The 13021-nt window shown below is 35.9% G+C and overlaps 1 protein-coding gene across 1 annotated transcript in view; it reads right to left on the reverse strand.

The window, feature by feature from the left end:
- Positions 1-13021, reverse strand: part of LOC149563718 (Chlorophyll A-B binding family protein) — a 53100-nt gene that overhangs the window by 16081 nt on the left and 23998 nt on the right. The window contains exons 3-4 of the mRNA XM_089826856.1: positions 12239-12385; positions 8738-8870 (exon numbers count right to left, since the gene is read on the reverse strand). Of these exons, the coding sequence (XP_089682982.1) occupies positions 8738-8870; positions 12239-12385 (280 nt within the window). The remainder of the gene's footprint in view (positions 1-8737; positions 8871-12238; positions 12386-13021) is intronic.

A 13021-nucleotide genomic window follows, 5' to 3' on the forward strand; every position in this document is an offset into this window, starting at 1 on the left:
ACTACTCATTCAACTCAATGCAATCCACTGTAAAACCAAATCCACCCCCCTCCTCCATTGCCTGCCTCTCCAAATCATTGATGTTATCCTCTTCAAAAATCACCTCAAATCCACCTCAAATCTACTTCAAATCAATAGAAATCAGTTTGTAAGTGTTTGGAAGACTATTTTCCCCCTCTCAACAAAATACAAGTGAAGATATGAGAAGTGTTACATCCCAAATTTTGACCTAATTTTAAATTTTCTCATAGCCGTTAGATTGAATGGATTTTTTTTTCATACTCGTGAAGTAGGTAGTTATTTATATATGTTGTATTAACAATTAATGAAGATGGTCGTTAATCATTATTTGTCATGTGATGTTTAGTTGTTGCTTGATCTTAGAATTATGGTTAAGAATTAAAATTCTTTTAAATGTTTGTATGGAATTTATTATGGAACTTGTTATTATCGTGGAAGTATTGCACAGATGACTGCAGGAGAAGATGAAGGGGGGAAGCATTGCTAAACGAGATCAACAAAATGGGATACTAGCTCAAGTCCAGTCATCAGGATTGACAGGTATGCCCTTAAATTGCCTTGGCAAGGACCAAGCGACTAACTTCAGGATACAATTGAAGGACCCGCATGCGCTATTAAATAAACAATTTAAAACATAAAATAATTTAATTAAAATATAAAACGTACCTCAAAGGATTTTGAATGATCTTTCACCATATTGTTATAATATATACCTATGTACGTATACATAGATATAAATATAAAGTGACACCATAATATTATTTTCTTTATAATAAAATGATGTCACCTCATTAATATATCTACATATACGTAGATAGACATTAACCATAATATTTTTCGATTTATAATCTTCAAATCTTCTTCCAACCTTTATTTTTTCTTTTTCTTTTAAAAACCGATTTAACACTTCGCATTTTAATTGGCGTTCAAAGAGCCAAGATATTTCTTTATGTTACGGAAGCCAAGAAGTCACGTTATTTCTTTTTAATAGAAGTCGAGAGTGAGAGGAGGATATATCTATTCAAGCACCCGACTTCCTTTCTCAAGTCCGACTCTCTCTCTCATTTCCAAGTTCCATTCATCAACTAATATCCTGCAATTATCATTTGAAAATCACTGCCATCCATAGCATTCCAAGTCTTTATTTTTAGTCTTGTTTGAAGAAGACGTGACACATTTATACATTGGATTTTGCACCTGAAGAACGTTTGTGGAGGGGCTGAATCATAGCGGCCAGCTAGGCTCATACTTTCTTTTCTTTTCCAAAATAGTCTCAGGTTACATAAACAATCATTACTGTATATTTCCTTATCAATTGCTACTGGTTTCCAACTTCCATAACAACTAAACTGTAGATATAATCATTTTAGATATTATCGGATAGAACCTCTTGAGAAAATAGTTATTTAAATGCAATAAAATCCTGATTTAAATATACCATTTGGAAATCAAAATTCAATGATGTTTCTGCTAGTCATAAAGAACATATTCTTTCAAGTCATAGTTTGTGATAAGTTATACTTTTCAACGAATCCTTTGAGAATCAATGGACAAAATTGATTGCTCTGAATTTTCAAGCACCTAGGACTCACCAGCTATATAGTCATGGAAAAGGTGAAGAGGAGAGATGAAATTTGCAAGAACATAGAAGTGGAATCAGATATGATAAAATAAAATAAATAATCTTACTTAATAGCTCATGCTTGTCCCTATTGTTGTTTTCCATGTTGTCAAGTTGAGCGGTAGTGATCGGGTCATTGAACCCATCAGAAAAACCTTGGCCAAGGTCGTTTCAAGGCATGTTTGTCATCTATTGATCACTTGATGTCAGTGGTGCCAGTTATGCAGACATGTCCGTCCATAACTGTGCAGACATTCTAAACACCAGAATGCTCAAGTGGCCGGACTAAAAGTATCCCAAGCCCGATCCCGAGGTAGGGAGGGCCTTTCTAATTCAATAGATTGTGTGGGGATAAGTATGGTCCGAAGTTGGGAGGTTAAGCCTAAGTCAATGCTTCTCCTCTTACCAAAAGCCAAGGCTTGCACAACCAGCTAAAGACCCATCAAGATCCTTGCATATTTCTTTTCTTCTTTCCATGCTAAGTATTTACCTTACTTGTATGTAGAAAAAGATAGTTAATTGTTATTATAGTTATTGTTAAATACAGTTATTTTCAGTTAATCGTTAATCTAGTTATTTCAGTTGAACATTAATATAGTTATTTTTAGTTAATCGTTAATCTAGTTATTTCAATTGATCAATGATACAGTTATATTCAATTAGTAGTTAATCGTTAATCTAGTTATTTCAGTTGCTCATTGATACAGTTATTTTCAGTTAATCATTAAACTAGTTATTTCAATTGATCATTGATACAATTATTTTCAGTTAATCATTAATCTAGTGATTTCAATTGATCATTGATATAGTTATCTCAGTTGAACATGGTTATTTCAATTAATCGTTGATGGTTAAAACAGTTAATTTCATATGATAAGGAATTCATTTATCTATTCAATGATTGTCTACAAAATCTCTTTTTAAACCATCTTTGTTTTTTATATAATAAACTATTTATTACAAGAAGTGAAATTGATTTGAACCATTTTTGGCCTTTAAGTGTTGTTGTAAAACTACAACCTAGCTTTCGGCCAAAACTTGGGGAGTTTTTGGCAAGAACTCGCCAAGCCAAATAACTCGGCCAGTTTTTGCTACTCGGCGAGTACTCTGCCAGTAGGACATCTATGGAGCCTTTTATGTGATTGTGAACTACATCTTCCATGCCAAAGCGCTGAGTAGAAAGGAATGCCAAAATAGCGAGTCTACTAGAGTTGCTTGAATATTTAGAGGTAGTATTTGGTATTATATTTGGGATGAACTACTCCATTTTTTGGCATCCAAATTAGCAACAAAGAGGTGAGATTGTCAAGCCATTTGATAAAATCTTATTGTGCAGATTTTACTCTCCTCTTGGTCATCTAATTTTTATATATAGTGATTATGAGCAAGCTGTTTTTTCTTGGTTTAGCAAATGAATATCTTTTCCCTGGTCATAGCCCTTGAATTTAGCAATACACTGGCATAACTAGTGAATTAAAACATTGGACTGGTCTGTGTGGCCGTGGATCTTTTTGAAGGATGTCATTGCTCAGTGTTAAAGTTAGTGATCAATAGACACACTGGTCTAGAAGCTCGTACCATTTTGACTTCAAAGTAAAACTTCCACTTTGAGATAATAGATTGGTGTACTTGTTGATGCGATTTTTGTATCACTTACATAACATATTAGGATTTGAATATTCGATACGGGATATCAAACATGCAACTCCTCTCTTGAAAAGTTAATGCTCATGAGACATGAGTATAACTCCAATGTTCCTTACACCATTGGATACTCGCTCAGTTTTATCGATGTGATTTGTTGGTAATCACGTAGGCGGCCTTACACTATTCATTCAAGGGTGACTTGGACTTTGGTGGAATGATGGTGACGGTGATGGGTTTGCGAAAGCTAAATGATGTTGATGGAAAGTGATGTTGGTGGAAGGTGAATGGATGTGCTCTGATACTTAACTTACTCCTCTAACTTGCTTCTCTAAGCTTCGACTACCCAGCTACTCACTATTCTACTCCTACTCCTATGAATGGAGGTTTAGCAAACAGACGGGGATCGAACCTAATGAGAGCTAACCAGCGGCCTCACTTCCACAAGTGCAATGATTCGAAGGAATAATAAACTAGTTTACCACACAAAACTTCCCAACCAGCCGCTAGGATGCTAGTGGCCTAGTATTGATCCCTATCAAACATTTACCAATGCTACCATACAACTATCTATCTACTTTAACTTCACTTAAACAACTTCAAATGCAATTTGCTTCAACAACTTGAAAGAAAATCTAACTAATTGGAAGTAGAAAACATGCAATAATACCCAATGTTCTTAACATGCAAATCGCAACAATGAAAACGAGAGCAATTTTGGTATTATCTTCGCAACAATTTCTCCAACCACTTTACAAATGAGAGAAAATGGCCTTTTATAGGGGCCAAAAATACAACGGACGGTGGAGATCAAAACAAGATCAACGATCCAGATTGGATCCTCAAAACCCTAATTAGGGTTGCCACCCCATCGGCCAATGAGAAGACGCCACCTCATCAATGGAACAATGAAAAAAGTGTAAAAAGTGGCAACCAATGAGAAGGCACCAAAATAGTGGTCAATCAGAAATAGACACGTGTCCTATTCTAGAAGAAAGGGAAATTGCCACTTGGGCTTACATCAAATGATCTTCTAATATAAATCTTCCCTTTTCTTTCATTTTCTTAGCTATGGCAATGAACTTAGCTAGCTTTTCATTAACTTCTTCCATAGGAGGACAAGGTGTGTGCTTCGCCTTGAGTTCCGCTGACTTTGCCACGCTGCTTGCTGCTTGTAGTATCTTTTCATGCCCATTCTCATATTCTTTCTCAAATCGAAAAAAAAGCATTGAGAGAGGAAAAGGTGCCCAAATGCTTCTTCTTGATAGCAACCTTCCCCAACTCATCCAACCTCGATCCAAAATCTGTTTCATTGACATCCTCTTCTCTGATATCCTCAAAATCAAGTGCCACCTCAATGTTGCTCATCATGGTTGAAATGGAAGTGTCAACGCTTGGGTTGTGATGTGCAACTGCCTTTTGTATATCCTTTTATGGTACCGCCATTGGTATTGGTTATTCGCCTCATTTTTTGAGAACGGAGTTTTGGGCATCATATCCTCTTTGTCTTTCTTAGTGTTTGCCTGCTTGGGATTCTTACTTGCACTAACATCCTCCATGCTTGTCGCCCTATTACGGAATGGTAGAGTGGTGGACCAGAAGGCAAGAAGAACCAAGCGAAGCAATCCTTAGACTAGAACGAAAGAAGGATGTCAGCTTAAGGACCCCTTGCAACTCTAAATGATTTGAAATTTACCTCTACCTATAGCCAAGGGGGATTGTCCTTCCTTTAGTCTGTCCTTCATTCGTATCATGTCCACTGTACCGATATTAGTGTCGGTTATTCTCTTCATTTTTGAGAAGGAAGTTTTGGGCATCATATCCTCTTTGTCTTTCTTAGTGTTCGCCCGCTTGGGATTCTTACTTGCACTACCATCCTCCATGCTCGTCGCCCTATTACGGGATGGTAGAGTGGTGGACCAGAAGGCAAGAAGAACCAAGAGGAGCAATCCTTAGACTAGAACGAAAGATGGATGTCAGCTTAAGGACCCCTTGCAACTCTAGATGATGAAAATTCACCTTAACCAATAATCTTTGCACAACAGAAGTTTATTGATCTGAAGAATGTAGACACTGTGGGGTATCTGGCAAAGGAGCTATGCAACAGTGGATGCCATCTTCACCAATAACAATTGTTGTTATTTCTGGTTAAATTTAGGAGAAGTGAATCATATATGAGCCAAATGTTAAGGATGTGCTTGATAGGATGGAGTGCGGGATATTTTATCTTTATAGTGTATGTTTGTAAATGAGGTGTCTAGTGATAGTTTTATAAGTTAAATTGTCATGTCTTTTATATTATGTTTGTCTAAATTCAAAAGTATCCCAAATAAAAACCAAACCATATCAATTGTAAATGGACACACTATTGTTTGTATGCAATGTCAGCTTGAGGGAGAGAATGCTAAATCGAACCTGAAAACCAAATTTTCTTAGTAGTAAAACCTATTGGACGTTGGATGCATAGGAGGTTGGAGGACACTCAGCAACTTCTCGTAAATCACTAGTAACAAGGCCACAATCTTGTTTTAGTGACTAAACAACTTGTGCCAAAACAACTAAAGCAAAGCTCAGGTTTCAGGTGGCAGCAGCAACCATCTCGTATCATTTGTGATCAGAGTGGCATTGATCTACAATGGTGGCTGCATATGAGACAAGGACCTGGTTCTCAATCTCTTTATATTGTGGTTGGATGTGTATGTCCCCAATCCCATTTCTTGGTTGTTAGTGAATGGATGTGTTTGTCCCCATTCACAAGATGATGTAAGTGATTGGAAATGTTTTGTCTCCAGTGACAGGAGTTGCTGATTATGATTGGATGTAGTTGTCCCCAATCATAATTGTTGTGAGTAGATGTGTGTGTCTCTGTTCATGACTGATGTTGGATAGACTTGTTTGTCCTTATCCAAACCTAATGTAAGACCTTGAAAAATGTGTTAGCCCATGTCCTTGAATCCATGAGTAGATTTCTAAGCACCTCTACTCATATCTTATGATGAGCTAGAAAATGTGGTCATCGCGTATTGTGGCATACTATCTCCCCATATTCACAGTGAGGGGGGTGTTGGGAATTAGTGTTCAGATGGGTGTTAAAAATTAGAGTTCTTGTTTAGAATTAAGTGTCATTATATTTAGTTGTTGAGAAACAACTTAATATTATTATTAGGCATACGGTTTTTGTTAAAAAGGTTATGAGAATAGTAGTACGGATTGAGTTGTTAAAGACAACTCAATATAATATGGAGGTTGTTTGGGTTGTTCCGTATAAAACAGGATATGAAAATCCTATAAATATGTAATTTGGATTTGAATGGAAAGTAGTAGAAGCACTGATTATTTTGTAAAATGTTTGCAGCTTCTCTCTGTCCATATTTCTAATAAACATAACTGGAAGCCCCAAATATTGTCTCCTTAAGGCATTTTGTCATTACACTAGAATACAAACAAGCACTCCACACACTTCGCAAGTTGATTATCTCAATGATCCTTCTTCCTTCTGTGTAAGACTTTATTACAATTTACAGATGATGTAGGATTCAAAAACCTCCATTTTTTAGTTTCTCCATATCCATATATGTTAATATTTTGAAGATCAATTCAGGTAGGATTAAGTTACCTCTTCTTTTGGGAATTCATTAATCTGCACACTACAGTTACATTCATTTAAATCACTTTGTATCATCTTCAGTATCAAATGATCTGCCTTTTTTTACAAGCACTATTTTTCTTCGTTACACATCTGTTGCAATTCCTTCCTTTCTATCCAATTGGTTCTCTATCCAGATATTTTACTTTCATCCCAACATCTTTATCCTAGGTCTTGATCACCCAGGGTTCCTGTCTGTGGGCATTTAACATTGATACCAGTCAGAAAAACATTTTACTGAATTTTTCCAGTTCTTGTTAGAAGCAAAACCAATCTGCTCCACCCCAAGGAATGTTGTGTGGATAGAGATCGTCCAAAAAGTAAGACTATAAACTCTAAATATAAAATCTTGTCCAAAGTTTGATGAATACGTTCCCAATCACATTATATTTAGTTAAATGAAAACCTTTCTAAACATACAAGTTTACAACCATTGGTATTTTTCAGCAGTTTAGGCTCATCCCTTGCATCCACTTATATTGCATGCCTTCCCAATTCACATGTTTACACCAATGTACTACATCCCAAGTACTGTTGTGTGGATACTGGATAGAGATTATCCCAAAATACAACTGTACTCTAAATATGAAATCTTATCCAAAGTTTGATGAGTACATTTCCCATCATATTCCCTTCAGTTGAATGAAACCCTTTCTCGGCATACAACCATTGGCATTTTCAACAGTTTAGACACATTCACTTACTTTGCATCCTTTTCCAATTGACATGTTTACTCTTCAGCTCCAATCTATATTTAAATGGCTTTAGTTGTGTCTACTGATTTGAGTATAAATGGAAGGTTTACCTGGTGCAGTGACATACCTAAGACTAGTGACCTTTATTTAGTGTTGTGTACATGTCTCACATAAATGCATAGCACAGTATATTGTAATCAATTTTCTTCTTGGCAGTCGATCCTTCAATTTTTCCAAATAAATTCTTATGAATTTGCACATCCTAACAACTTTGGTTACAATAGTATGCCTTCTGAATCATTCACCACTAGTTCCGAAGTATTACAAGAATAATTTATGTTTGTTAAATAAATATGTGCTCCTTGGCCCATCATATCAAACCACTTCAAATTTATTCCCAATGCAATGTACAACAGGACCCACAAACATGTGCAGAAGTTATTATTGGTCATGAATTAGCAATGATTGAAGCATACATAAAGATAATACACAGAAATGCTAAATTTGGTGTACTAATTATAAAGGTCAGGGCTTATGTCTAGTGACTAGCAGCATAAATTCATTGTCTAGCACAAGTCGACACCTAGTACAACACATCAAAACCCACATATTAGTTCACCATTAATGCTACTAACAAACCTTGCAACTTATCCACCATAACAGATGTTTTAATGTTCAGCAACAATCTACTCCCAGAATAAGAGGCTGAAAAATCATCTTTTTTTATTTTTGCCGTTGTGTCTTTCTGTGCAAGCTGTCCTCTATTTACCACATTGCTCCATCATATCACACATCTGTATGCAAATACATGCATAGCTTCTAAGAAGTTGGTGACATGTAATTTGCAAAGGCGAAAAGGTCAAGAAAAACAAAGCTTGTGTTTATCATGTGTGGCATATCATAATCCAGTTCAGTTAAAAAAATCTCCACAATATTTTACTGTGTTCCAGTCATGTACAATATGCATTCTTAATAATCCACCCTGTAGCAATCTACCTTATTATCTGTGATGTCTGATAGTAAAATTTGAATGAAGGAATGTTCAGAACATATGCTGGCTCCACAAACATTTGATTAGATAAATTTGCAGCCATGCCTTCAGATGCTTGCCTTGAGCTTTGCATAACCGACACGCCACCAGACAGGCTCAATGAAATCCACAGCCCCAAAAAGATCCAACAATTCAGGAATGACAATGCCCAGAGCTGCAAGCATGGCCCATCGAGCATGAAGCACTTCAAAACTGCAACCAAATTAAATAAGAAAAACAGACTTAAAGTAGATCAAAATGTGCAAAAACAGATTTTCAAAAAATAACGTCCAGGAGAAATTTAACCAAAAAGAACATGGTTTGAAATACAGGTAATAGTGAAATAACATAAAAATAACTACATGGAAGTTTTATAGGTAATTGTTTAAGGCAAGACTTTAAGCACATAATATTCATGTATGTTTGATTCATCAACGGAACTAATGTCCGTGGACCATTAAAGTGACCCACAGTAAGGATTACATTTTTGTAGATGTTAACCAAATAGCCCAACATGCACATTTTACTCCTATTAAAAATATTATAAAGCCCAACAACTTGCAACATCTTAATGGAGAAACTTTTTAAGTTACATTTAACTATCTCTATATTGTTCTGGTCAAAGTAGGAAATATGGTGAGCTCTACAACAAATTCACAAGTTTTTCTTGCAGATGAGTGACTCACAAGTCACAAGTCAAGCCCTGCAAGAAATCTCACAAGTTTGACATGAGTGTCAAAAGCTAACCTGGCAAATTTCAAGCAAAGACTTGGCTGCTGAGAGTAACAGTAGCAGGGGTTTCAAAACCCTTTTTCTGCCATTTTGTCTTTGGCAGGTGCAAACAGAGCAGAGTGGAAACATACACACCCACATGTCCCTTTTGTTGTCCCTGGCATCCCAAACAATGGCCTAAAACTCACATCCCCGAAACCCATCACTCATCCCTGCATACTGGAAACTTGGTAGAACATAGCGAAAACATGAGATCTTTTATCATTTGAAAAACTTTAATATTATTTTACTGTAGATATAATAATTGCAAAATCTGAATAAGGTTTTCCTGGAAAGCTTGAAACTTAGGGCCCGTTTGTTTGTCGGAATTGAACTGGAATTGGAAGCAGCTAACTCCTAAAATTTCTAATCCATATTTTGGATGCGCCAAACCAGAATTGCAAATTGGATTTTGTACTCCCATTTTTGCCAAAAATGAGAATTTGTTGATTCCACCTCAGGAGGTGGAATTGAAATTGGCAATTCCAATTCCTGTTTCCCCTTATTCATAATTCATAAAGATTTCGGGTCCAGTGATTTCGAGTCTGACGAAATGCAAGGTATCATAATAAACGGAGGTAGCCCAGGCGGTTTCCATTGTTTTGGCAAATCTCGTTATTGCATTGTACAACAGTAAGGCATCCCATGACATCTGATATAGTTTCCAAGAAACTGGCACAATCATTATGATGTTGATTATGATCACTGATTATGATGACTGATTAGAGATGAGGTTGATCAGCTCCTTGTGTGAATTGTGAATCCCGTATCTGCTCCTCTTCAGCAGCTCTGAGCAGCGTTCGAGAGCCCCCTCGCCCAGATTTCTTCTCTTCAGATCTTCCATGTACCGAGTCACAGCTCTCACTTCCCAGATGGCCAAATCAAGCATGATGACCGAATGCTGAGATAAATTTGCATGGAAACCCCTATTTTGTTAATTTTGTTGAAACCCCCGGGAGCTTTGGAGAGCAATGAAATGCATTATCTGCTTTTTGTTTTATTTTTCAATCAGAGTGTAATTCTTATTTCTCTTTTAAAAGTGAAAACCCTCAGGAGCTTTGGAGAGCGATGAAATGCACTAGTGCGGAAGCATCGTAGTGCTGCACACGTCACTGATCATCTTCTCTCCCAATCAGAGTTATTTTGGTCCCTGTGAATGAATCATTGGATTATAGTGATGCTCGGATTTGAGATGCCGAGATTTGAGAATCTAATCCTAATATCTTCAAAATGTTCCAATTTTAATTTTGTAGAGCCAAACACAGAAAAAACATCTTCCCCATCAAATTCTGGATGAACCAAACTGGTCAAACTATTTTCACAAAACCCAATTCCAAACTATAAATCCAGAATCTGACAAATTCCGGATATGAGACCAATGCTCGAATTCCAGCAGCCAGACGGGCCCTTAGGATATTCCACCCAAACAAGGTAATATGATAAATTATACATACAAAATATTTTATATAAGCATAAGCTGAAACATAATGCTTGACAAAAGCTAGACCACAATCCGAAAACAAGCAAATGTTGCAGTGATAATTTCAATGAAAGCAGCAATGGTTAAAACAAACGAGGTGGCCTACACTTCTTGTGGCTGCATTCCTACAAAGTCCAAAATAGTATATGGAGACAATTAGCAATGTGCCACCTAAAGATGATGTAAAGATAAGAGAGAACAGAAGAGAGTCATCTCACTATATATTATCCAAAGGTGGTACGGCTGACTCAAGAACCATTTCAACATGTTTTACTTAGTTGCTCCTTCAACATAATTAAAGTAATGGAGGATAACAAACCATTCACCAAGAAGAACGCAATAAAATTCTAAATGGCAGAGAATGCATGGGATTATTGCACTCAAGGCATTGGTTAAAACTTAAACTTGTTATCCATTTACTTCCATAGGTTGTTAGTTCCAAGTCTGTTGATGCTGGAGAGGATTTTGTCCATTTGTATTTGCATCCTCTATGCAAGGAGGAAAAAACAAGTCTCCAAAAGAGCAAGGAAATTTGAATTAGCTTACTGTACTACAGCAGAGAAGTTGACATGCATATAGTTGTACATGGCGGCATTCATCCATAAAGAAGACTTTACAAATTACCTAAAGGATCTAACAGCAAGGTCAACATCAATCCAAATTATGCTTCCCAAGCTGATAAAAATATTTATATAATATGGCTCAATAAGTGTCACACTGACATGAGAGAAGAATAAGTTAGAGGTAATTATCATCATATTGAATGCATTTTCTATCATCCTAAGGAAGTGGATGTATAACATATCATCTTTAGAAGTAGAATTTTCCACATCACCCTTAAATTTCAGCCATTGTAACAGGGACACAAAAGTTCAAAGAATCTGAAATATTGCATTTCACTGTATTTTTATTTTAACTAATGAAACAAAAGTAAGAGCAATAGTTTGTCCATTATTTCTAAAAACATCTAAGCAATTATCTTAAGCTTCCTCTGTCCTTCATACCTATACCCTTAATACTGAGAAATCTTCTCTCTTTCCTTTACCCCTGTCCCATATAACAATGACTACAGGATAACATGGATAATTAGAAGCATCTTACATGCACTGTTGTATTGGCATCAAATTATCTAACTAAATATAAATTGCATTCCACTAAGTATTATTAGGTTTCGATACACTAAAGTTTTACACCATTAAATTACAAAAGAAACCTGCCACAAGTAACCTTACACTGAAAACATTATGTTGGTGCAAAAACTAATTGGGAGAACAAGGTTATTATGATGATATGAAATAAATATTTGAAAAAGAAGGAAAATAAAACTTACTTGAAATATTTATCAAAATTTGTTTGGTCCTTGCTCAAACCTGCTATGTCAAAGCCATAATCACCAGGTGCTTCACCGGTAAGATAATCTGGATATTCATAAGGGATAATCCCCAGCCAGCGAGGCCGATCTTTGCCATACCATATACTACATATATTTAAAATTATAAATTTGATCAGAAATTTACATCTATGCATGCCAATGAGGAAATATACATAATATAAAATAGATTACAATATTACTTTCAAACATATAGAATTTTGAACGGATGAGCTCAATTTCCTTAGAAATCAATCAACAGTAAGATGTTCCATTAGCAAAGGATATCAAGTGATAAAATACAAATATAGTTTAATACTATAATTGTTGCCTGAATAACATAATGTCGGGAAGAAAATGAAATCTTGTGTTTTTTTGTCAACAAATTATGCATATTGATACTCATAAGTGGTGATCATCCAAACAACTCTATGAAAATAAATATGTCAAATAAACACATGCCAACAAACAATCCCTGTGCCGTTACATACATACAAAGAAATGCCATTGACAGCTTGAATTAACACTGACCATTCTTTTTCTCCTCATATAACTAATAACTTATTATTGATCAAGTTTTCCTCATCATTCCTTCCAACAAAAATAGCATTCATACATATGACGTACAAGAATACTAATGATTATTCTAATTGATGATGCTACAAGAGTTGTGAATGATTGAAAAATCCGAGGAAAGCAGCAACAAACCACACCAAATGATCACTCGAAACCTCAAAAAGGGCC

This window comes from Cupressus sempervirens, chromosome 4 (assembly GCF_028749045.1).
Source record: "Cupressus sempervirens isolate cs-2001-9-10 chromosome 4, ASM2874904v1, whole genome shotgun sequence".
Classification (NCBI taxonomy): domain Eukaryota; kingdom Viridiplantae; phylum Streptophyta; class Pinopsida; order Cupressales; family Cupressaceae; genus Cupressus; species Cupressus sempervirens.